This window comes from Limanda limanda, chromosome 12 (assembly GCF_963576545.1).
Source record: "Limanda limanda chromosome 12, fLimLim1.1, whole genome shotgun sequence".
NCBI lineage: Eukaryota > Metazoa > Chordata > Actinopteri > Pleuronectiformes > Pleuronectidae > Limanda > Limanda limanda.
In genome coordinates this window covers 27,440,864-27,467,487 of record NC_083647.1, presented here as the reverse complement: position 1 = coordinate 27,467,487, position 26,624 = coordinate 27,440,864, and the positions used below count along the sequence as shown (strand labels likewise).

At 43.9% G+C, this 26,624-nt stretch overlaps 1 protein-coding gene across 1 annotated transcript in view; it reads right to left on the bottom strand.

Annotated features, from left to right (window-relative positions):
• Positions 1-1,882: 1,882 nt before the first annotated feature.
• The window catches only part of LOC133014874 (neuronal PAS domain-containing protein 3), a 231,305-nt gene continuing 206,563 nt past the window's right edge, over positions 1,883-26,624 (bottom strand). Inside the window, 7 exon segments of the mRNA XM_061082094.1 lie at positions 1,883-3,184; positions 3,389-3,609; positions 7,487-7,602; positions 7,811-7,958; positions 16,526-16,632; positions 19,336-19,529; positions 21,495-21,613. Coding sequence (XP_060938077.1) covers positions 1,883-3,184; positions 3,389-3,609; positions 7,487-7,602; positions 7,811-7,958; positions 16,526-16,632; positions 19,336-19,529; positions 21,495-21,613 — 2,207 coding nt within the window.

Below are 26,624 nucleotides of genomic sequence, written 5' to 3'. Positions count from 1 at the left end.
TCAAAAACATGGATGTCGTGACAGTTTTTATACCGTTTAAATTATAACTTATTTTCATATTTTTTTTTCCTCTTTTTACCAAAAAAAGTAAAGGAAAAATAAAAGTACAAATGAATGAGAATCACAGTGCTTTTAAAACACAGCGTGAGAGTTCTTTTTTTTTTTTTTGGCAAAGGAGGCTGGGAAGAAAGAAAGTGAACGACAAACACAACGTCGTTTAAAGGAATGTGGTTCTTTTTTCTATTCCTCAAAAAAATTCATCTACATTTTTTTGTAGCTATTGGATTTGATTGTTTGATAGATCGACTGAAAATTAACGTCTTTATTACAATCTCCTTGTTGATATGTGGTTTTAAATCACAGGGTCCGGCAATGAGATGGAAGAGAGCGGATTGTTTAGGAAAATCTTGTGGAGGTGATTCTGGTTCAGGAAGAAGAAGAAGAAGAAGAAGAGGAGGAGTAGGAGGAGGAAGAGGAGGAGGAGGAAAAAAGAAGATAATGCTTGATCTACTACAAAAATAAAACAAAGCAGTTATCGAACAGGAGCCGGTCGAGGATTTCAACATTCATTTTTCAAGTTAGTGACGCTAAGTATTTAGCTTCAGTCTCATTAGAAGATCAAAGTGATTCAGTTAGAAAACACACAGAACATAAAGAAAAGAAACCCACTATGTAGCCTTAAATTTAACCAATCAACTCCATGTTGCTAAACGGCGCCGCCCCCCCCCCATGGCCCAATCAGATTGAGCTTGTGTCGAGACGAAGGCGGGACATGTTGCTGATTTCGAGGTTCTTGCTGCGTTTCTGACTTTCCTGACGGTCAGAAGAGGAAAACAAAAGAAACTTTAAAAGAGTTCCCCCTCCAAAAACAGAAACCGGGGATCCTTCTGTCAACAAGCCGTGGGTTCGTTAGCAGCCCCCCCCATCAGCCAGCTGAATCAGGGTCACTGGGTGGTCCGTAGCACCGTGAGTCTGGACATCGGAAGGTAGAGCGACAGAACAAAGATCGGGTGGTGACAGAGTGAGAGAGGAGGGGATGAAGAGGAGGTTATGTTTGGTGCGAGACCTGTTGGTAAACTCCTGGGATAAAAGAGGAATTAGTAACATTCGATATTTCACAGGTCATTACCCGGTGGAAATTGCTTTTTTTGTTTTCTTCTTAATGCTTGATTCGTAGGTTAAATCTGAGCTAGAGCATTTTATAAAAAAAAAGGAAGAAATGAAAGCAACTCTTAACTATTCCCTCAATCGAGAAACGTCCTCAAAAACCTTTTTTCAAAAGATTATTATTTCTGAGACCTTTGTTGGAGAGAGCGCCCCCCCCCCCCCCTCCTCCCGGTCTGTACACGCCTTGATCACATCAAGATACACGGAGGAGCGCCACGTGGAGTTTTCTGTCCGTTACAAATCCCTGTGGCGTCCTCCTTTAAATACACACATCAGCACCTTCATGAAGATGCAACACAATCAAGTCAAATAACACAAATGATCCCGTCGGGCTCCAGCGGAGTCCTCAGGCAATATGAATTCTCTGTAGGCAAAAAAAGGAATTCTTCACACTAAAGAATCGTCTGTGTTCTGTTCATTTGTTGGGGAGAACAGTGTTGCTGATTGAAGAAACAGGAGCAAAGAGAGAGACTGAGAGAGGAGGAGAAGAGGAGAGAGAGATAGAAAAGGGGGTTGATGTTCTTTCTATTACTCAGTTGCTCAGATTCAAAGTGCTAGAGTACGTTTGTCCTCCTCCCTCCGACGCACAGTGCTGCACCGTGTGGGTAAAGGATGGCAAGCAAAGTTTCTTTTTTTTTTTACTAGTGAGTTGTCTTTTACTTTGACACAGTTGTTGATTCCGGAAACACAGTAATGCGGTCTCGAGCGTTTTGCATTAATCCTCCTTCCTCTCCAGACTTGTCTGTGTGGCGTGGATCCCGTTGCTGTACACCGGGAACGGTAGCGTGGAGAACAGTCCCTCTGCTGTGGTGAACACGTTGGCTGCCGTCGGCATCTGGCCTCCCAGGGCGCCGTTCCCTCCCGTTACCGACGGCGATCCCACAAACGGGCCGGCGGCTGCTGCTGCCGACATGTTGAGCCGGTGGACGTGGTGGTAGAGCATCTCCATGGGCGTCTTCGGGTCCAGGCCGAACCCCGAGCTGTCTACAAAGCTCATGGCGGCGTTGGGAAGGAGGTTCCCTTGTGCCATGGCCAGGGTGACGTCCGCTGGGGCGTACCTGATGGTCCCGGTGGTGTAAACCCGTGGAGCCGGCGTGCTGGTTGGCGCCAGTGACCCTGTGACCCTGTGGACCAATGGGAGCACGACGTTACCGGCCTGCAGACGCTGCAGAGCCTCGAGGTCGCCCGAGTACAACAGTGAAGAGGCTGACGAGGAAGAGGAGGAGGAAGATGAGGAGGAGGAAGAAGAAGAGGTGGTGGGCGTGCCTTGTTGCTTGTCCCGTGGAGAGGCGGAGAGAGGGGGTGACAACGGGTCAGCGGAGGAGGCGCTTGAGGGAGGGGCTAAACTCGCAGCACTGGAAGCAGAGGACGGAGCAGAGCTCCCGTTGCTCCTCCTCCCTCCTCCGGCTCCTCCTTCAGTCCCAGGAGGGGTGAGGACGGAGTCAGGGACGGACACCTGGAGAGCGCCCCCCTGTGGCGAGGGGAAGGTCTCGTGGGATCCTGGAGCCGGTTTGGAGGTCATGCTGTACGGAGACTCGTTCCTGGAGATCTCTCTGTTGGGGGGGTAGTTCCAGATGCTGCTGTCGTTGTCGAAGTTGATTGGCTCGGCCATCTCCGTCTTGATCTTCAGGACCGAGGACGTCCCCCCGGCGCTGTTTGGGGAGCCAGAGGAGCTGAGGAGGTGGGAGGAGCTGGTGGGCGTGGCCTGGGAGGAGTCAGCCAGCGGTGTGGCGTCTCCCATGGCGACCGGGCTGGGCAAGGGGGAGGACAGACGGATTCTCTTACTTTGTGATCCGTCCCATTTCTGCACTTTCCTCCTCTTCCGCCGCTTCTGGAGCTTGTTTCCAACGTCGGCGCTGTCGCAGGTTTGCATTCCTCCGTCTTCTTCCTCCTCATCCTCCTCCTCATCCTCATCTTCCTCTTCCTCCTCCTCAGAAGAAGTCTGCGAGTTGTGCAGCTGCAGTTCTTCCCCGTCTCCGTAGTGCTCTACTTTAATATGAAGTCCACCCAGATTACCAAGTCCTCCGATGGAGCCCAGTCCCCCTAACCCTCCCAATCCTGTTAACCTTGTCAGCCTTCCTCCTCCTCCTCCTCCTCCTCCTCCTCCTCCTCCTCCTCCTCCTCCTCCTCCTCCTCCTCCTCCTCCTCCTCCTCCTCCTCCTCCTCCTCCTCCTCCTCCTCCTCCTCCTCCTCCTCCTCCTCCTCCTGCCTCCCTGGCCTCCTCCTGCTCCTCTGCTTCTCCATCTGAAGGTTCCAGGCTGTCATCGCTGTCTTGGCTCTCATGGTTACTGGAACTGTCTCCTTCTTCCTGACGTTTCCTGTCCTGTTCAGAGGAGCAGTGTGATTGGCCGGGCTGCTGCTGGCGCTTGCTGGCGCTCTCCGGCTCCTCGCTGCGTTGGGCCTGGTGGCCGAGCTTCCCCTCAGACTTGGTGTTTTCATTGTCTGATGAGAAGAAAGAGGACAACTGGTTAAAAAGGCTTCAACAGACAAGTTGCTGAGATCATTCTGAGACAACGACCACATTTGGATATTTCTGGACGTGAAGAACCGGAGAAGAACTCTTTTATTCTTAGTCTATAGTCCAGGCAAAGTAGCCCATTTTGGAGCCAAAAATAGAAGTAATTGTAAAAGAATTCTTTTCAGCATAGATTATTTCTATGAGGTGTCCAGAACAACATACTAAAAGTCCTAAGAAATCCTAGTTGAGGAAATATGTTTAATTCTGATCAATGTGCCAATAAGGCAACAATACACCCCAAAAAGACTATTTTTTTCCTTTACTCCTATCAAAATGAAACTTTACACAATGAAAGTAACCATGAAACGTAACATTTTTTGTATTACAAGTTTCTTTGAAAATGAATTTATGTATGTATTTGTAATACATATGAATGGTGTTTGCCTATGCAAATTAGGACATATTCAATAAGTGTGCAGCTCATGTGCTTGTCAAATTAATTTCAAAAGAAACTTGTAATACAAAAAATGTTACGTTTCATGGTTACTTTCATTGTGTAAAGTTTTATTTTGATTGGAGTAAAGGAAAAAAATAGTCTTTTTGGGGTGTATTGTTGCCTTATTGAAACACATTGATGAGAATTAAACATATTTCCTCAACTAGGATTTCTTAGGACTTTTAGTATGTTGTTCTGGACACCTCATAGAAATGATCTATGCTGAAAAAAATTATTTTACAATTAGTCGGTCGTAAAACGCGACTTTGCCTGGACTACTACACTCATTCACTTATTGAGTGATTGCACAACAGCAGTGTGGAGTTTGTGGACTTTAAAGAACACTGGGAGATGTGGCTGGAGGAGGAGCAGTGACTGAGATATCTCAAACAACTGATGGACTTTTGAACACCTGCTTGGCCCCAAGAGGATGAATCTCATATCTTACTTCTGACCTTTTGTCGTTTCATTGCCATGTGTTTGTCTTACTCTCACCAGGATCTCTCAAAAACTGCTGAACTATAATAATTGTTGAGATTTCCATCGGGTCAAGCGATGGACCAACTGGTCAACAGCCAACTTCAGAGCTGTGCTGTTCGTACGGCAAAAAGAAAAACACGCTAAGAGACGATCTTAGACGATCTCTTCACCTGACGGACGTGTTTGTGAATCTCTGCTGACCCTGTTTTCCGTACAGGATTTCCATGTGTTGTGTTGTGTTGTGTTGTGTTGTGGACCCACTGATGTGCGTTCGGTAGATGCTGCTGTTCAGGCATGCTGGCTCTGTCTAGGCCATTGCACACACACACAACAGACACACACACTCTGCACCCTGCCAGCGCACACTGAGGCCAGCGGCCGTCCAGCTGGCAGCGCTCTGACTCCCTCGTGGGAAAGGAAATGTCGACTCAATCGCTCGGGAAAACCTTGTGTCTCCATTTTGTGCGATTTCCAAGCAAGACAGATTTATTTTTACAAGCTGGGAATCAAGGTGTGTTTTAGTTTGGATTATTCACAACATTTAGAATTATTTGAAACTTGACCTGAACTCAAAGTCGGGATATGTTGAAAGTTTTTAATCTCTCTGTTTTATATAGCTAACAATACCTAATGCACGATTGATTTGCTTGTAGTTGTTGCAGATTTCTATATTTAGCTCGCTGCTGTCTCGGGGTGAGCGTCTCGAATCCGTGAAGAGTTCTCACGCAGAGATCGGCGACTGCCAGTCGATCTTATTTGGTTCAGACTTTTGTCATCGAGCTCCAAACTTTGTCAGGGTAAAAATCATGGAGCGTGAACGATGCATTTCAGGATGATGGAGATATTCCATTGAGATATATATCCATAGATATATATATCCTTAAAAAGAAAGCTGGAGTTATCAATGTCCTGAAAGCCCTGGTCACTGTGTCTTTAAACAATCAAATAGAAAGTGCATTTTTTTTGAGGACTCTTTTCAGCAGCAGCCACATTTTCGTGACTTTTTTTTAAGTTAGATTCCAACGTATTTAATTTGAATTGGTAATATGTTGTAATATTAAACTGAATGAAAACACGTCTCTATCTCTTTGTTTTTAACACCAGCCTCCGAACTCTTTGATTTATATGAATCACAACACACGTTATCTCGAGGAACTTTACATAGTTAGGTCGAGAACATGTCGTTTTATTATAAAGAAACCAACAGTTCCCAGAATGAGCAAACACTTGGCGACAGCGCTTGCTCAGAACAAAGGTCAAAGGGCAAATATCTCATTTTAGAATATGTTGAGCCTGAGCACCTCGGGCCTGATGGCTGGAGCTGGCGTCCTCCTGCAGCAGCTGGCGTCAGTTTACAGCCGAGCGCCTGCCAGAGTCCTTCTCCTCCAGCAAGAAGAACAGCTGGCACCGGTCCTCTCCATGCCAACGCAGGCGGCAGGACTTGATAATATTATGCTCAAGGTGGAGGCCTGTGTTTGTACATTTAACTCTAATGGAGCCGTGTCTCCTGTTTTGGCTGCTTGAAACAAACCGTCCAAAAAAACTAAACTTAAAAACTCTGTTTGGTGTCAGAGCTCAATTAATGAAGAATGAATAATCAAACCATTGGTTTCACTATATTATATATTATACTTAAGCAAGTCACCAGGGGGCGATCAACACTTTTAAACAGCCAACATATGGTCTCATCGGTTTGAAGATTTAAAAATGGTCTTTAGAACCTGAGATAAACCAAATATTAGATATTACAGAACTAAAATCTCAATTAGCTCGAAGTTGAGATTGAAAGAATTGTTTTCTGTCGTGTCTGATAAAAGCAAAACATAGTGAAATAAAGACAAAGCATAAAATAAAGGATGAGTTGGAACTAAATGCTGATAAAATAAATACAATTTAAAATGCTGCTCAATTTACCCTTAAATTCTCTGTAAATTCAATCTAATTAAATATTGAATAGGATATATAGAATCTTTTATTTAAGATATAAAAAGATATAAAAAGATATAAACACCGGAGAGCGCTGCAGTACCAGCTTTTGATTCTTTTTGATTCTTTTATGGTGCTGAGGTTTCGGGGGGGGGGGGGGGGGGGGGCAAAGAGTCAGGTGACTCCATCCTGGAGCTGAAGGATACAACAGCAGCTTCTCAGTTAGCTAGCTAGCTAACATTAGCTCTGTGTCCTTAGCGGAATAAAACAAGAACCGTGTGAAACAGCTGTGAATGTTTCTTGAAACCTACATGAATGTTATTATATTTAAAGGCTAAAGGCTAATCACCGGGAGATGATCTGTGTTTATGGTGTTGAAATAACCGGACAACATCGCTGGTGTTTCAGCCTTTGTGTCATTGTAGGTACTGTACGATGACGACATTTCAAATTGTATTTTTAACTTTTAATGCTACAAAAGACCAGGCTCTGCGGACGGATCACTGAGCGTAGCTGTCAAAAATAATACGAAACGCTTGATTTGCTGCCGTGTAGAATTCTCAGCTCTAATAAAGAGCTAACGTTAGCCTCACTCTGACCACAGTGGATATCTCCGCCCTGAACGTTATTGGAGGAATGCTCCTAGCCCTTAGCCTTGGATCGATCGGTTCTTTTTCTTTGATGAATCTTTATTTCTAAATGAGAGTGACTCATTTCATATTTTTATTACGTTAAATCAACAATATCAAAGAAAACGTGGAGGATTATAAACCTTTATTTAAACGTCTAACGTAATCTTTGCGTGTCCATGATGCTGAAGCTGTTTTCAGACACGAACTCAGGAGAACAAAGTGGGTCCGGACTTTGTTTGGACGTTGTTGTATAATTTCTGCCGTGGAGATCAGATGTTTATTGTTTAAATCACATGGAACTTGGAGCAGCTACATTTTTCTTCTCACCTGAGTTTTCTTTGGACTCGGACTCAGAGTCGGAGGTTTCCGAGGATTCCGAGGTTTTCTCGGGCAGGTTGGGCAGCTGTGCGATGTCGATGGGCGTGTCTTTATACTCGTGGTTACTGTGAAGCAGCACAGGGACACTTCCTGTCAGTTAACTGTGTGATACTTTGATTGGAAGATGAAACACCAAACACAGTAATTAAGTAATACTAAATTCAGCTTGAAGTTTGCTTCTAATAGCTGCTGTACATTTGAATTTATTTTAAAACCACAACAAGGGATAGAAAATCATTTTTCTGACTTCAGCTGTGACAGTTGACCTCTGACCTGAGGACGTAGTTGACCCAGATGACGTTCTTGTCGTTGGCGTTCTTGGCGTTGATCGCGATGGTGGCGCTGGACTGGATCCAGATGTAGCCGGTGTTCTTCTGGATCCATCGGTAGTACTTTGTCACACACTGACCCTTATTCATCACTGGGAGGAGAGAGAGAGAAGGGGGGGGGGGGAAACGACGGGACATCAGCGAGCAGCTTGTTTATCACAGGAGAGAAAGAAAAGAGAAAACGTGGACAGAGGGCGAGAGAGAGGCAGCCATCAGATGTCATGTGACAGCTGGCTGAGTGCTGCTCTGCTGCTGCTGCCATTAATCAGACCGGCTCACACTGCCAGCCCGGTGTGTGTGTGTGTGTGTGTGTGTGTGTGTGTGTGTGTGTGTGTGTGTGTGTGTGGTCACACTTTGTGTATCTGATAGTTTGGAGACAATAAACTGACTCTGTGACACGATGTGGATCCAGCGTGTGGACGGACATCACGTCTCCACCTCCTCCCTCTTCCAGAAATGAAGCCAAAATATCAAATTAGCCAAAATATCAAATTAGCCAAAATATCAAATTAGCCAAACATTTATTTAACATCCACTGTGATTTTTTGTTTGGTCCATGTTCCATCTGCTAACATGGAGCAGAGGGTTTATGGCCTATACTTAAGCAAGTCACCAGGGGGCGATCAACACTACTAAACATCCAACATATGGTCTCATCTGTTTGAAGATTTGTCTTTAGAACCTGAGATAAACAAAATATTAGATATTACAGAACTATAAATCTCAATTAGCTCGAAGTTGAGATTGAAACATTTGTTTTCTGTCGTGTCTGATAAAAGTAAAGCATAGTGAAATAAAGACAAAGCATAAAATAAAGGATGAGTTGGAACTAAATGCTGATAAAATAAATACAATTTAAAATGCTGCTCAATTTACCCTTAAATTCTATGTACATTCAATCTTATTAAATATTAAATAATATATATAGAATCTTTTATTTAAGATATAAAAAGATATATACACCAGAGAGCGCTGCAGTACCAGCCTCTCTCCACAGGATAGTGCTGTGTCACCATAACAGGCACCCCCCTGGCCACGGACCCCCCCGCCTCCACCTCCGCCCTGTGACGGCACGTCGGCAATAAATTTGGCTGAATTAACCACTAAATGGTTTTCTCAAGCAATATGTATTGGCATTAATCAGTCAGCGGATTCATATCCTCTCCATTTAATTACGCTCACAAATAGGTTTTTCCACAACAGAGAAAGAAGAGAGAGAAAGTAGAGAGTGATTTATACAGAAAAGAAAAGACCAGTAATTAAAAACTATTAGAAAACTAATAGCATTGTTTAAGAAACATCCCCAGGGCGGCTGTAATTGACTTTGGTCGAGGCGGTCGGCGAGAGAGAGAGAGAGAGAGAGAGAGAGAGAGAGAGAGAGAGAGAGAGAGAGAGAGAGAGAGAGAGAGAGAGAGAGAGAGAGAGAGAGAGAGAGAGAGAGAGAGCGAGAGAGAGAGAGAGAGGGAGAGAGAGAGAGAGAGAGAGAGAGAGAGAGGAGGAGAGAGAGAAAATAACTTGTTTGCATGTTAAAGCAGAGATGGTGAGATCACGTCACCTTGACTGTGACCTTGCTTTGTTCGTACGACGAGTAAATAACGACACAATGAGTGCACACACACACACAAACACACACACACACACACACAGACCCAGACACACACACACACACAGACACACACACACACACACAAGGAAGGCTTCATGACTGACACTCAGCTCGTGTTTGTTCGTCGGGTCACATTTAAAGTAGATATTAAATAAAAACCGATATAATCTATATAATGAAACGTGTCAATGACCTTCAGGCTCAATCAGACAAACATTTATTGTTTTGTATTTTCTGACACGTTCAATAAATGTTTCAGTTCATTCTTCTCTCGTGTGAAAACAGGTGGAATTAAACAGACTCATCTACGTCTCAACCACACACTGTGAATAAAGTATCGCCCCCTGCTGGCTGGATGCGGTGCAGGTCATAAACTCCACCTCCTCCATGTTTGCAGATGGGACATAGACCAAAATAAAATTGAAAGCCTCAGTTTTTCGAAACCAGAAGTAACCATATATGGAGGAGCAGGGGGCGGAGCCTGACAGAGAGCTTCAGGACTTTACCCTCGTGAAGATTCCGATGTTTTTGATCAGAATAAGAACGAGTAGGATTACCGGAGAGAGGAGGCGGAGCCGGCGGCCCGCTCTCCTCCCGTCTGTCCGCCATTTTCCTTCCTGTCAACACCGCGAGCACAATGCATGATGGTATATCAAGTCGGTCGGTTAGTGACTATTAGATGTACACTACTTTTCCTGATGCATTGTGGGAAACAATGAGTCACTGCAGGGTGTGCTTCTATAGAAACTGGTGTCTTTTAAAACCAGTGAGGTCGCCCTCTGCTGGTCATCACGGAGAACAGCGGCACTTCCCTATTGGCTTCACTTCCTGGACTCTGAGTCTGTAAACCGGGTTCAGCAGCCGGAGGGTTGTTAACCCTCGGCTCTCACTCCGGCGCTCAATCACTCGCTCTCTGATCGGCCACTAATGAAGGAGAGGAGAGAGGGAGGGAGGGAGAGAGAGGGAGGGAGAGAGAGGGAGAGAGTGCTGGAGGCTCGCCCGAGGCTGCAGGGGAGCGAGCGGGAGATTAAAAGACTTCTATTCCCTTTTAAAGTCTCTCAACCTCTCGTCTTCTCGTCCTCTTTCTCTCTTTTGGTCAATGTCACAGTTTTGACTCTGTGTTTGTCTCTGTTTTATTTTGACATCCCTCCCTCTCTTTCTTTCTTCTTCACTCCATCTGTCTCACCTTCTGTTCATCTGCAGGACTCCCCTCCTCCTGTTGTCAACCTTTACCTTATTTAGCCTGAGTGTGTGCGTGTGTGTGTTTGTGTGAGTGTGTGTTTGTGTCTATGTGGCCTTTACATTCTGACTCATCTGTTACTCGTAGCGGTTCCTCCCTCTGTCGCCCTCTGCTGGCCGACAGCAGAACACATGAATCTTCCCTGAAGCTCTTTTCAGTTTCTATCAGACTCTTGAGTCACAGAAGTGATTTTCTTCTCCTGATCTTGAGGTTGTGACGTCAGATCATGATCCTGGTTCAGACCTGACCAGGGTCACTGAGGAAGAACTGATTCAAAATGAAGAAAATCTAGAAAATGATCTAGAACATTTCATAGAAAAGTAAGAAGGTGAAGTTCCTGTCACTTTGCTGAATGTGTGTGTGTCTCACTAACGTACCTGTGTGCATGACTTCACAGGTGTGTGTGTGTGTGTGTTTTGTCTACAGACAGGATTGAAAAAAGACTTTCTGTGTGTGTGTGAGTGTGTGTGTGTGTGTGTGTGTGTGTGTGTGTGAGTGTGTGTTCATTAAAGGCAGTGTGAGTCCAGAGAGACGAGCTCTACTGAAACGCCTGCAGGCTTAAATCCACCGAGCTTTCACTTCTGTGTACGAGTATCCTGCTCTCTCTCTCTTTTATTTCCCATTGCATGTGAATGTCTCTCGATCGTGTCTCAGCGTGTCTGTCTGTCCTCTGTCGTCTTCTCCGCTGGTAATTCTACGTCGCTCCAAATCTCTCCCTCTCTTTTCTCTCATTCTACTCTTGAGTTTTTTTGTGACTGAGTCAGTTTCCCTGGTCTCTCTCCTCTGTCTTTTTGAAACTATATTATTCTAACGCGTCTTTTCTTCTTCTCGGTCTCTTCTCTGTCCTCATTTGCTCTTTCCTGACGAAAATAAAATCACTTTCTTTGTCTGTCGTTCATGTGATCGGATGTAAACTCCTGACGCAGCCAACGACCAATCACCATCCACCTCTCCTTCGTACGTAACTGACGACTGACGAGGTGCAGAACTTTTACATTCATTAAACACTAATCACTTTAAACCGAGGACACCAGCACCTCCTATTGACAAGAGGCTGTAAATGCAATACAAAAAAGTTGTCAGAACTTACTCGGTTGTTCTAAAAGTTTGCTTTATCGATTTAATTTTCAATGATTGATTTAGTTTAAGAACATTCAGTGTATTTTCTGTCCCTGGAGATTTCAAACTGACTTTTTATGAGGTTTTTTTTTACTGTTGATATCGAACTTATCTCGTGTCCTGGTGAAGATGATCATGATTTCACTTCCCTAAAACCAAATGTGTTTCCTGTTTGTAAAAGTAAAATACTTCCTGTAGGACACATGAGCAGACGTGGAGCTTTTAAATTCTCCAAACTTTAAGCCACTGTGCTCATCTCAGCAGCTCCAGATCTCCGTCTTCTCCAGGTTTCTGTGCACCTCTTCCCTCCTTTCACTTTTACCATTCATCCTTCCTTCGTGGAAAGAAGATGAATGGCTAAGATGAGAGTATTCTTTCTTTCCTTCTTTATTCCTCTAAATGAACACAGCTCTCCACTCGGCTATATCCTCTCTTTTTTTTTGCAAATATTATTTCTTTCTAAAGAGCTAAACCTTGTTTCTCTCTCCAATGCATCCTCGGATCCCTCAACTTTCACATATTCATCTGTTATTTTTTCCCCTTTCTCTCTTTCTTCTCGCAGCTTTTTCTAAAAAAAAGAACAAAGACACGAAGCATCTTCTCTCTCCTTGAGAAAATGAGCATTTCGTCCTCGTTCTTTCTTTTCTCCAACTGCAAATCACTCGTTCCCGCTTCTCTCCCTTTCTTAGAGAAAAGACGAATTTCTCTCTTGATCCCTTGTGCAAAGTGTTTCTCCACTTCCCCCTTTCTCTCCGTCTGCCTACAAATCACTTTCCCCTGCTCCCTGCCTTTCCTTTTCAGGAGACAAGTTCACCCTCTGTTTCTTCTTTCTCTGGGAGTGGAAACGAGGACGGATTGACTTTGAGATCTGACCCGGGCTAAGACCGGCTGTCAGCAGGTAATGATAGAGACTTAGAGAGTGATGCCTCTTCACAGAGAGGGATCACGCCTCGTCCTCCACTTAAAAAGAACCCTTTTAAAATTTAGATCCCTGTTGAGAGAACAGGCTATCCCTCTAAAATACACCTTGATCGATTCCCTAACTATCTGACTCCTGCAGCAGCGGGGGAACCGAGAGTCGACGTGGAAATAAATCCCACAGAAAAGTCCTGAGAGCGGCTGCTGCAGAAACAGAGAAAGACTTGAAAATCTGCAGCTTTTGGGAAACAAGACAGAGAATTTCCTTTGGTTTTATGAACCCACGCCTTCATTCATGTGAGCGGAAAGCCGTGACCTGTTTTAACCACAGGAACTTTCTGTATTTAGAAACTTTGGAACTTTTCCTGCAGCTTGAGCAGGAATCTCATTTCACTTCCGTCACTTGAGACTCGGAACCTTGTGACGCTCCAGGAAGACGCTCGTGTCCGTCATCACCAGGACGACCCGGTCACGTATGTTGTATAAACGCTGCTTTAGGTTACATCATTACCACATTTAACGGCGTCTGTTGCCACGGTTACTCAGACGTAATTTTTATTATTGAAACCTGGTGAAGCAGATTACATTGACATGATTGTTTTACTTTCACAACATTCAAAAAAATGAACCACCGAGGCCTCGAATGTGCAAACTGAGCTGAAAACAAAAAGAACGTTTTCTATCGCCCGAGACCCCGCCCCCCCGAGACCCCGCCCCCCCGTCCAGCTTCATCACGTCCGCTGAAACGAGTCGAGACTCATCCGACCGCCGTCCTGGAATCAGCCTCGGCACAATCAGCAGCGAGTTCATTAAGCCGCCAAATTAAACCGCCCCGAAGAAAAAAAGGCCGATTTCAGAACAATCTGACGAGCTCCAATTGATGGGGGAGGGGGGGGGAGGATGAACAGAAGAAAGAGAGGAAGAAAAAAAAGAGAAGACGCAGAGCACCTCCGGCGCCCCGTAACCATCCGTTTCTGAAAGTTCCTCTTTTCAAAGAGGAAATTAATTTTGAAAGAAGAAGAATAGAGCGAGCAGCCGAGGTGACGGGGGGGGGGGGGGGGTCGGGGGGGGGGAAGCATCAAGTCGTTTAAAGCGCCGGCTGCCGGCTCGCCCCCCCGACCTCCGCTCCTCGCCGCAGACAGACAGAATAATCTCCGTCCATATTTCACTTCCTTTTTTTTGGTGTTTTACACGTCCCCCACCCCCCCGACCACGTTCCAGCTGACCCCGCCGGGCCACCGTAGAGTCACTTCCTGATTGCCACTCTGGATATTCAGAGCTCAGGAACTTTTGGAGAAGGTAATTGAAAAACTTTCAGGGAGCTCTTTTCTCCACGGCGAGGTTTGGTCGTGAGTTATATTTCATATCATCATTATATGAAACCGGCGGTGAAGGTCGACGGCGGCGGATCAGCCGCAGTCAAGGAAAATGTGTTGTAGCTGAAATGAAGAAGAGAAACATCTACTTCTAGCTTATAATGTTGAAAATCTATAGGTGGTGAATGTGTCTGTGAGGTATCTCTATCCTCTATATATATTTTTTAAAACAGATATAGAGGAGCAGGGGGTGGAGCCTGACTGAGAGCCAGAGGACCCGCCCACCTACAACTGCACCAATTGGACAATATTAGCTATCAATCACACTGTGGTACCCCCCCCCACTCACTAAATGAACATCAGCTGTTTGAAGAAGACTTGAAACTAGAGACTGAGACAGAAACTTCTGAATGTTTACTGACGTTATAAAGTGAGAAGCAGAAGAAGAGTCGATTTCTATAGAAACTACCAGAGGAGTCGCCCCCTGCTGGTCAGAGGGAGAATGCAGGTTTGAATTGGCTTCATTTCCTGAACCCAGTTTGTTTTAACATGTTGTCGCTGTATAGTCCAGGCAAAGTAGCGTTTTAGGACCGACTCATTGTAAAATAATTTTTTTCAGCATAGATCATATCAAAATAAAACTTTACACAATGAAAGTAACATTTTTTGTATTACAAGTTTCTTTGAAAATGAATTTGAATATGCAAATGAGCTATACACTAATCGAATATGCCCCAAATACACCCAAACAGGCTTAATTTTTTCCTTTACTCCTACCACAATAAAACTTTACATAGTAAAAGTATTTATGAAAAGTAACTTTTTTTGTTTTACAAGTTTCTTTTGAAATGAATTTGACAAGCACATGAGCTCCACACTTATTGAATATGTCCTTATTTGCATAAACACCATTGATATGTATGACAAATACATACATAAATTCATTTTCAAAGAAACTTGTAATACAAAAAATGTTACGTTTCATGGCTACTTTCATTGTGTAAAGTTTTATTTTGATTGGAGTAAAGGAAAAAAATAACCTCTTTGGGATGTATTGTTGCCTTATTGGAACACATTGATGAGAATTAAACATATTTCCTCACCTAGGATTTCTTAGGACTTTTAGTATGTTGTTCTGGACACCTCATAGAAATGATCTATGCTGAAAAAAATTCTTTTACAATTACTTCTATTTTTGGCTCCAAAATGGGCTACTTTGCCTGGACTAGTATGTGATTCAATGAGTAGTGTAGAGACACTTTGGTTCATTACGAAGGTCAGAGGTCAGGTGTGATCAGATCTCAGGATCTATGTTCGTTCACACCGACCTTCTCACCGAGGTCACATGACAGAACCAGGTCTGAACGGATCCTGAAGGAGGATCGAGACGTGTGAGATCCTCCGAGGTCGCTGGACTCTGGGATCCAGATGAGTCCCGAGGATCTGAACCTGTGAACCTGGAACCTGACGGAGCAGGAAACTCAAACCCTGGAGCAGAGCGTGTCTGCTGCAGCCGACGGGATGTGATGGGAGGCGGCCGTGTGGTTTGGAGGCGTGTTCGCACCGTGAAACCCGGCGTGGCTCCCGGCGCCGCCGCAGCTTTTACCGCCCCAGTAAAATCTGACTGCAGCGGCAAACAGGAAGCAGCAAATCATCCAGACAGCCCCTGGATCAGGCCACCGCAGCACTTCCTGTGTGAGGGTGTGTGTGTCGGAGTGTGTGTGTGTGTGTGTCGGAGTGTGTTAGGACTCATGACGCTGTAGAGCTGCTGAGAGGAAACGTTCTCTAAGTGGCCTTTGACCTTCACACTTGGATTTAGAAATACGACACAAGGAGCAGCTCTCTGACACTGATTATTATTTGTTTAGGTTTACATTCGATTTTAAAGAGTCGGGAAAAAACAGTTTAACAGTTTTTTAAGTTAAACATCTTCTGTCTGCCACTAGGGGGCGCAGACAGAAGAATCAGAATAGGAAAATATAATAATTAGGGCTGGGCAAGTTAACTCGTTTGAATCGAGTTAACTCAAGTGATGAGTTAACTCGATTCATTATTTTATCTCGCATTCACTCAGGTTTGATTATTTATTGTTTTATTGTGAAAGTCATGCTTTTATTTTGTGAAAGTCTGTTGCTGACTGCTGCAGAACAGGAAAAAAGAAAATAATTGGCGGATAAACAATCGAGTAAACTCATCACTTGAGTTAACTCGATTCAAACGAGTTAACTTGCCCAGCCCTACTAATAATATGATGAAAACAACTCAAGGTCCATTAACACACTTCACATGATCCTCATCAGATGTTGTCAGAGCATAATTGTTTCCATGGCGACAGATATGATCGTAAGTGCACGATTGGACCATGAGTTGATATTTGATTTGTTTCCACCAAGGACAACGACAAATGATTGGACGCGGCTCGGTCCAATCAGAGCGCAGCATGCGGTCAGGTGTACTCACAGTCCAGGTGACACTGTCTGATTCCCTCCACGTCCTCAGCATGAATGAACTGGTAGCACCGTTTCCCCACAATGTCCACAGGGGTCAGGTCCATGTAGTCGTTGATTCTGAAACACGAATAATATTAAGATTACATAATTGAGTGCAAGTATAACAAGAACTGAACATGAAAGTCCTGCTCTCTCTCTCTCTCGCTTTGCAAATATGAACCGTCACCATCGCGGCCTCCATCGAGTCACGTGACCTGGCTTTCAGGTCGAGGACATTGGACTAGGGTTGCAAAGGGGTGGAAAGTTTCCAATAAATTTCAGGAAACCTTCCGGAAACTTTCCATGGGAAGTTTAACTCGGGAATTTTGGGAATTTTGAAAAAAAACAAAAAAAAAACAAATTAAACGCTGAGCAATAAAAACATCATTCAAAACTCTATTTTAAAGATGTATGGAACGTTGAGTTTCAACCCTCCACTGGTCATTCTTCCATCACATGCACAGATAACTCCCAGCATGCTTCACTCTACAGCAGGGCTACTGAGGCCTGCTGTAGAGTGAAGGACTAGTCAGGTAAGTTTCAATGATATTACTGGGAAAATATATTAGCATGCTGATTGAGGATTGTTCATCTGTTCATCTAGACTATTTCCATTCATTTATCCATCAATTGTAAAATATGTTTACAGACGATTCCAATTGTTTGGCTAACTATTTATATCTCTGGCATTGCATTAGTGTTTTTTTACAAACTTTTTTCTCATCTTATTCTACAGAACAATGCCACGTGCACTCTCTCATGTGTGGAGACATTTCACCTCATCCAATGTAGAAGGAAAGGCTGTGTACATTTGCAAATACTGTGCAAAGACCTATGTTAAGAATGACACAACGATGCAGAAGCATATAGTCAAGTGCCCAAAGTTTCCTCAGGGCTCAAATCAGCCTATGACACAACAAAATGTTTATATTTATGTCTGTATATGACAAGGTAAATACAGTTAGTATAAATTACCCACAACATTTCCAGTTTATTCTTGTTAATTCCTGTTAATTCCCGTATATTCCTGTATACTGGACACCAACCTATATTAGAGTTTTCATGTCTTTTTAGAAATATTTGAAAGTTCTTTTCGAGTTTTTATCAGTGAAATGCAACAAACTCCATGTCCACGGCCCCGGTGCAGGATTTAGTCTTTCAGGTTTCTTCACAGCGTCTCAGCTCCGGTTGAGCCGCGCTGACACTAAGTGGAATTGTCGTGAAACTCTGGAATAAATCTCACGTCACGTCACGACAATTTGCTCTGGAACTCGACGATTAGAAAAGACTGAATCAGGGGAAAATAAAAAAGCTAATAAGCCGAGAGTGAGTCCCGTCGCTCGGCGCTGCAGGTAACACACATCAGCTTTAAAAGGTTTCATTTGAACAAATTTGCCACAGGATAGACAGAACAATTTCCCCGGTTTCATTCTGATGGAGGGTGGACAGGGGGGGGGGGCGGGGGACTAATGTCTGGCAGGCAGATAACAGCTCAGTCTTGTTCTTTAGAAAAATCCATCCTCCCATTTTCTCATTCTCTTAGAAACTCATCCTGAAATGGGGCCGTAATGGGAGCGAGGTTTGTCTGTCGCTCGGAGAATCCTCCTCCGTCTCGTGTTGTGTCTCTTTTCTCCACACACCAGAAAAAGCAATCTGTCTGCTATCATTTCTTCCCCCCCTACTCTCTTTTTATAATAAAACATGAAGGTTTTTTTTCTATGCTTGATATGAATCTGGGCGGTTAACTCCTGGGCGGGATCCTGATTCCTAACGGCTGGATCTGGATCTGAAACCAGGGTCACACGTCCTCACGAAGAAGAAGCTTCCACACGTATGACACATGTATGTAATCCACCAGGTTTCTGTTGGACGCTGGTGATTTGAAAATGGACGAATAAAAACAGATTCTCTAATAAAGTCAATTAAATTATAAAAAAAATCACGACAACACTTAAGAAAAACATCGATCATAAAAGTTGATTTGAATAAAGACCTCGGAGAACTTTTGATTCTGTGTCTGACGATGAATCTGATTCTGAAACCGGACGTCGACGTTTTGAGGAGAAAATAATATAGATTTTCTTTTTCAATCTCTGCAGCAATTTCCAGTGGAAAGATGAACATTATTATTTTGCTCTGACGATGGAAACACATGAAACATATTTTTCAGGTTTAATTCTCAACATGACGACTGTGTCACAATCAAAGTTTATAATCTTCATAATTCTTGTTAATTCTTTTCTCATGAGGGAAAATATTTTGTTTTTATTTTGTCTGTTCTCTTGTTTTGTTAAATATATAAAATTAATGTAAATTATAAATAAATAAAAGGGGAAATATTTTTGTTTTCCATCTTAATAAAATAAGATAAAAGATATGTTTTTTCTTAATATAAAATAAATGTTTAAATATTTACATGTGTAATGAAAACGTTTCCTTCGAGTAAAACAGAACTTTTCCTGATGAAGAAAATAAAATTCTAACTAAACATGGACCGAGTTTAACATTTGGACAATTGTACTTGTTGTGTAACAATGTTTTCATATCAGCAAATTGTTAACGAAGAAGTATTGAGAATTTTTTATGATGTGAAATTTTGTCTTGTGAGTCCAAAAATGTCGGTAAAAAACAAAGATCATGATTTCAAAGAAATTCATGTAAAAAAAACAACTTAAAAGTAAATGCTTTATTTTTTTTTAAATTAACAGTGACTTCCTGGTTCCCTCCGGCCTCTCATCCCTTGTGAACATGTTATTGTTGGAAACTGTTTTCTGCTCTGACCTGTTCTCACAGTAGACGATCTTCAGGTCCATGTTCACTCGGGTGACGAACATTTGGCAGTCGATGCGAACCTCGTTGATCGTGGGCGGCGGCAGCGCGTGAGCGACCACCACCATCCCGATGATCTGGATGGGCACCGAGCGGCTGTGCGTCAGCGTCATCCTGATGCGCAGACGCCCGGTGACGTGGATCACCTGAGAGAGGACACACGGGAGGGGAGTTAGGGGCGGAGTCAGCGGATAGAGGCTAACGTCAGAGGAGATCGTAAATCAGCGTTTTGTACGTTGGACCCGTCGCGTCCTGAGAACTTGTCCAACAGCAGGTTTGATCGTATCGTATGTTTAACTGAGTGAAGGTGGAGATTCTGCCTGAAGATGAATTTGAATCAAATGTTTTATTTGTTGTCTCATATTTAACCCTTATCTTATCTTATCTTATCTTAACCCGTTGAAATAAAAACTGTTTGAGAAATATCCCTGCGAGTGTTTCTCATCAATCTACAACAAGAACATCATACATGTTGAAATCTATAAGATTATATTTAATTGCTTCTTCCATCTTTTACTGTGGGTCATGCGTACTGTAGCACTGTGTGTGTGTGTGTGTGTTAGAATTGCATTGATGTGTGTGTCAGTGCAAATGAGTGTGTAGTAATATATGCATTCGTGAATGTGAATAATTATGTGCGGCTCTTGTCTCCACATTGATTTGCATGTGATCTGAATCCGCCAGGTGGAACATGGCACACACACACACACACACACACACACACACACACACACACACACACACACACACACACACACACACACACACACACACACACACACACACACACACACACAGAATTCACAATCAAACTGTATTGATGATTTATTCTCTGTCTCCACTGTAGGAAAAGAGAAAGTGATTTTTCCAGAATGACAAAGTAAAAGCACTTAACAGTTTTATATTAATGAATCAATCTCCAATGTTTTTTTCTGTTTAATGAAACCAGTCGTTGTTTAAAAAATAATGTAACATTGGATTTGTGTATTAATCAATGAATCAATGAATCAATGAAACCATTTGTCTTTTCTTAACACTTTCATCTTTCTCTCTACTTCTGGCTGCTGTCATCCTAAAGCAGTGCATTAGTCCAGGATACACTGTGAGAGATCACATGTGCACGCACACACACACACACACACACACACACACACACACACACACACACACACACACACACACACACACACACTCAGCCTGGAGAATCCTCTTTAATCCCTCCTCTCGATCTGCGAGCGGTGAGATGGTCACAGGGCTTAAAGGCCTGATGTGACACCTATGGGTCGGGGATCCGTCATGCAAACACACACACACACACACACACACACACACACACACACACACACACACACACACACACACACACTGTGCACATACACACTTGTGTTATACACAATAGAACAACAACAAGCACATGAAAAAATATCACATTCAACTCATATTCTCACATTGGACGGAGGAAACAGAGCCGTGTGCACGTTGTGTTCAACCCATCAGCCAATGCTAACTTTGTAATATTATAATGAAACCATTTGATATACATTCATCATAATGTCATTAATATTACGATGGAGAAAGATCGGTTCATCTAGATGAGCTGGAGATCGTGTCTCTAATCTTATTGCTTTTTAAAAATCATTTTCTGACATCCACACATCATCCCTGATCACACGACACGATGGGGGAAAATCTGACAACGCTACAAGACATGTAATAAAAAATAACACAATGTGGGACAAGATGACATGAAACACACACACACAGACACACACACACACACACACGGCACGTAGTCGTCCCTGGTGAGATTATACATTTGCATATGGATCATTTCAATTGAAGACAGATCGTAAGACTGAGCCATCGACTGACACACACACACACACACACACACACACACACACACACACACACACACACACACATGACTGTCTAACTAAATTATTGTGTGATGTTATATGTCTAAGATAATGTCATGTGACCTCAGGGAGGAAATCACCTCGTCTCACATCGATGTTGTTGTTGTTGATTTCCACTGGTTTCAGATTCAAAGTTAAATTATGATTTTTCATTGATCAGTTTTTTTCAGAATGAGAAGTTTGAAACCGAACCTTGAATCCCGAGGACTTGATGTGAACTCCTCTCTTCGTGAGCGTCGACTTCATCCGGATGAAGAAGGAACGTTCCAGAACGTTATCAGGGGCCAAGAGACTGGGACTGCTGGACTCCACTGGCAAACACAAACACACACAAACACACACAAACACACACAAACACACACAGGATCAACTTAACATCACTATGTAACTTAGAGGATGATTCACTGTGTTGTTGTATCTACTGAACTATATGATCAGAGAGATTTTAATATATTCATTTAATTAATTAAAGTACACACACACACACACACACACACACACACACACACACACACACTGCGTTCATTTACAATTAAACCATTTCTGAATGAACGAGGGAGAAAAGGAAAAAGAGGAAAATACTAGAAGAACAAGAGGAGAAGAAGAAGAGGAGCGAGTGGTAGAGAGGAAAGAAAACAGAGAAAGACAAGAAGAGAGAATGGGAGAGGAAAAGAGGAAAGGGAAGATAGACCAACGAAGAAGAAAGAAGATAAGAGAGAAGTGGTAGCAGGAGGGGGAGAAAAGAAAAGAAGAAGAAAACAGGGATGATGAGACAGAATAAAAGATGAAGCCGAAGGAGAAAATCAAAGAAAAACACAAAATTTAGGTAGAAGAAGGAGAGGAAGAGGAAGTAGAGGAGGAAAGAAGAAGAAGAAGAGGTAGGAGGAGAGGAGGGGAAGAGGAAGTAGAGGAGGAAAGAAGAAGAAGAAAAAGTAGGAGGAGAGGAGAGGAAGTAGAGTAGGAGAGGAGAGGAAGAGAGGAGAGAAAGAAGAAGAAGAGGTAGGAAGAGAGGAGAGGAAGAGGAAGTAGAGAAGGAGAGAAGAAGAAGAGATAGGAAGAGAGGAGAGGAAGAGGAAGAGGAAGTAAAGGAGTAGCAGTTGACATGAAGGGAAAAATAATGGAATAAGAAGATTTGGCGGAGAAACAGATGGAAGGGAGGAATACAGAGAGGGGGAGAAAGAGGAAGAGAAGAGATTAATCAAGTACGTTTATGTTCCAGGTTTCGTTGGATCAGTAAAAGTGAACATGAGCCTTCGACCACATTATCAACGTGTCTCTACCGTTAGATAATATTAATCATAGCTTAGCTACCTTAGCTTGTAAAGCTCATAAATATAATATGTAGGAAAACATTTAAAAGCATCAACAGAGACAAACAAATGAGATGATTTCACTCAGAGAATCTTCAGAAAGTCAAAGTGTTCGAGGCCGAAACATGAGCGGAGACATTTTAATTGGTTTAAAACAAATAAATACATTCATTGAGTCGGCAGGGGCAGTCAGCCAATCACAGCAGCTGTCAGACTGTCAGTCATCTCCGAGGCAACATGACAACCGGCGGAACGTCAACACAATCAACACAATCAACACAACCAACACAATCAACACAATCAACACAACAGACACGCGTCCAGAGACGGAGACGGACAGGACGTCCCGGCTCAGATCAAAGGTTTGTTAAGGAGAAGGACTCCTCGTGTCACGACTGTCAAAATAAAAGTCTTCATCCCCGAAGACATCAGCAACACGGTGTTTCAGATTATTGCTTCAGCGACAAGTGGCGTCCTTCAAAATAAAATACCCCCTCCCCCCCCCGAAGGTGAGACGCTCCATTCGTCAGCTCCGAGAAATCAACTGCATATTAATAACTTCTCCATCCATCAGAGGGAGTGACGGGGGGGGGGGAGAGACAGCCGGGAAACGCCCCCTCACACACACACACACACACACACACACACACACACACACACACACACACACACACACACACACACACACACACACTGACCAGTTCAGCAGGTGTTAGTGTCCTTTTAGGGACTCGTCACTTTTAATCAGTAATAACAAGACTCCTCCTCTTTAACATCTGAGATCTGTGACATCACAGAGATAATAAAGATGGACGACATGACGTCTCCCTAAAGATGACTCGCCCCCTGGTGGCTGGCTGCAGTGTAGCTCATAAACCTGCCTCCTCCATGTTAGCAGACGGGATATGCAAAGTAAAAAAATCGAAGTAGACGTAAATAAATGTTTGTCAAAGACACTGATGTTTGTGTGGGCGGAGACGATATGATTGGCAGCTGAGACTGAGTCCTGATTGGTGGAGCAGGTGTGTGGGCGGGATCTCGACCTCACAACTCCACCAACTCTGACTGTGATTGACGTCATGACCAGCAGGAGGCAGTGTTCACATCAGAGATATTACTGGGTTCATTTTGTAAGACAGGAGGAGGAGGAGGTGGAGGAGGAGGAGGAGGAGGAGGAGGAGGAGGAGGAGGAGGAGGAGGAGGAGGAGGAGGTGCATTGTCCATTGACCCTGAAACACCGAGTGCACGTTAGTTTGTTGTTGTTGCCATGGCAGCGTACATGTGTGTCTCAAAAGTTAAAAGTCTGCTGATGAAAACGAAAATCGTTTCTTTACTTTTTCAGAACTTGGCCGATCGGTTCCCAACTGGTCTATTGTGTCAATGCTGCATGTGTGTGTGTGTGTGTGTGTGTGTGTGTGTGTGTGTGTCTGTGTGTGTGTGTGCGTGTGTGTGTGTGTGTGTGTGTGTGCGTGCTTCTTAAAAGCTCCACTTTCTCCTGCTCAAACACAGTCACACACACTCACGGACCGACACACACACACTCTCACACACACACGCACACACACACTCACACACACACACACACACACACACACACACACACACACACTCTCACACACACACACACACTCACACACACACAGAGGTCTCTGGTGGACACACTGGTTTGATCAGCACTGATACGTGTTGACAACGTCTAATCTGAGAAAATTGAAAGAAATGAATTAATATGCAAATTCATCCTTTATAATATAAATGTCCTTGAAGAGAGAGAGAGAGAAAACAGGAGAGAGAGTGGAGGGAATAAAGGAGGCGAGAGAAGGAATGAAAGGAGGGAGACCAACAAGAGATAAGAGGAACGAGAGAGTGGAAGAAGAGGGGAACACTGGAAAAGAGTCAAAGTAGTAGAAAGACAAAAAGAACAGATGAGGTGAAAGAAGCGATGGATAAAAGTTAAAACATTAACACGGAGAGGGAGAAAATGAGAAGAGAGGAGCAGAGACGAAAGAGAAAGGAAAGAAAAAGGGAAGAGAAGCAAAAGGCAAAGGAGAAAAAAGTACATCAGGAAAGAATGGGGAGATGAACGTTGGAGAAAGAAAGAGAAACAGAAGGAGGAGAAAGAAACGAGGACAGGCGGCTCCCCAGGAGAAGCAACAACTCTCTCGCTCCCTCCCCCTCTCTCGCTCCCTCCATCCCTCCGTCAGTCGGTCGGGTTTCTCGCAGTCCTCCAGGAAATCAGCCGCCGATCTGACGGAGGAATAATGATGATGGAGGGAGCAGGAGAGAGGGAGGACGGACGAACGACAGGGGAACTGGACCCTCTCTCTCTTTGTTATTCACTTTGAATTAATGGGATTAGTTTTCCCCACAGACACACACACAAACGCACACACACACACGCACACACACACAGAAACACACACACACACACTGCGTTCATTTACAATTAAACCATTTCTGCATGAACGAGGGAGAAAAGGAAAAAGAGGAAAATACTAGAAGAACAAGAGGAGAAGAAGAGGAGGAGGAGCGAGTGGGCGAGAGGAAAGAAACCAGAGAAAGACAAGAAGAGAGAATGGAAGAGGAAAAGAGGAAAGAGAAGATAAACCAACGAAGAAGAAAGAAGATAAGAGAGAAGTGGTAGCAGGAGGGGGAGAAAAGAAAAGAAGAAGAAAACAGAGGGATGACGAGACAGAATAAAAGATGAAGCTGAAGGAGAAAAATCAAAGAAAAACACAAAGATGAGGTAGAAGAAGGAGAGGAAGAGGAAGTAGAGGAAGAGAAGAGAGAAAGAGGAAGTCGAGAAGGCGAGAAGAAGAAGCGGTAGGAAAAGAGGACAGGAAGAGGAAGAAGAGGGGGAGAGAAGAGGAAGAGGTAGGAAGACAGGAAGAGGAAGTAGAGTAGGAAGAAGAGGAAGAGAGGAGAGATGGGGAGGTAGAGGAGAAGAGAAGAGGTAGGAAGAGAGCAGAGGGAGAGGAAGTAGAGGAGGGAAGAACAAGAAGAGGTAGGAAGAGAGGACAGGAAGTAGAGTAGGAGTGGAGAGGTAGAGAGGAGAGAAAGAGGAAGTAGAGGAGGAGAGAAGATGAAGAGGTGGGAAGAGAGGACAGGAAGTAGAGTAGGAGGGAAGAGGAAGAGAGGAGAGGAAGAGGAAGTAGAGGAGGAAAGAAGAAGAAGAGGTAGGAAGAGAGGAGAGGAAGTAGAGTAGGAGTGAAGAGGTAGAGAGGAGAGAAAGAGGAAGTAGAGGAGGAGAGAAGAAGAAGAGGTAGGAAGAGAGGAGAGGAAGAGGAAGAGGAAGTAGAGGAGGAAAGAAGAAGAAGAGGTAGGAAGAGAGGAGAGGAAGTAGAGTAGGAGTGAAGAGGTAGAGAGGAGAGAAAGAGGAAGTAGAGGAGGAGAGAAGAAGAAGAGGTAGGAAGAGAGGAGAGGAAGAGGAAGAGGAAGTAGAGGAGGAAAGAAGAAGAAGAGGTAGGAAGAGAGGAGAGGAAGTAGAGTAGGAGTGAAGAGGTAGAGAGGAGAGAAAGAGGAAGTAGAGGAGGAGAGAAGAAGAAGAGGTAGGAAGAGAGGAGAGGAAGTAGAGTAGGAGAGAAGAGGAAGAGAGGAGAAAAAGAGGAAGTAGAGAAGGAAAGACCAATTAAAGGTAGGAAGAGAGGAGAGGAAGAGGAAGTAGAGTAGGAGAAAAGAGGAAGAGAGGAGGAGGGAAGAGGAAGAGGAAGTAGAGGAAGTAGAGGAAGTAGAGGAAGTAGAGGAGTAGCAGTTGAAGTGAGGGGAAAAATAATCGAATAAGAAGATTTGGAGGAGAAACAGATGGAAGGGAGGAATACAGAGAAGAGGAGAAAGAGGAAGAGTAGAAGAGAGATGGAGTGGTTGAGGAGGAAAAGACGAACAGAGAAGAAAGGAGGAGGAGCAGGAGGACGAGGGTGGGGGGGGGGTCATGTGAGGATTCAGAGGTGTTTTCTCATTCTGCTCGCTCGGCGGCGTGCGTTGCCGTGGCGTTGCCGTGGCGTCCTCTGGGACT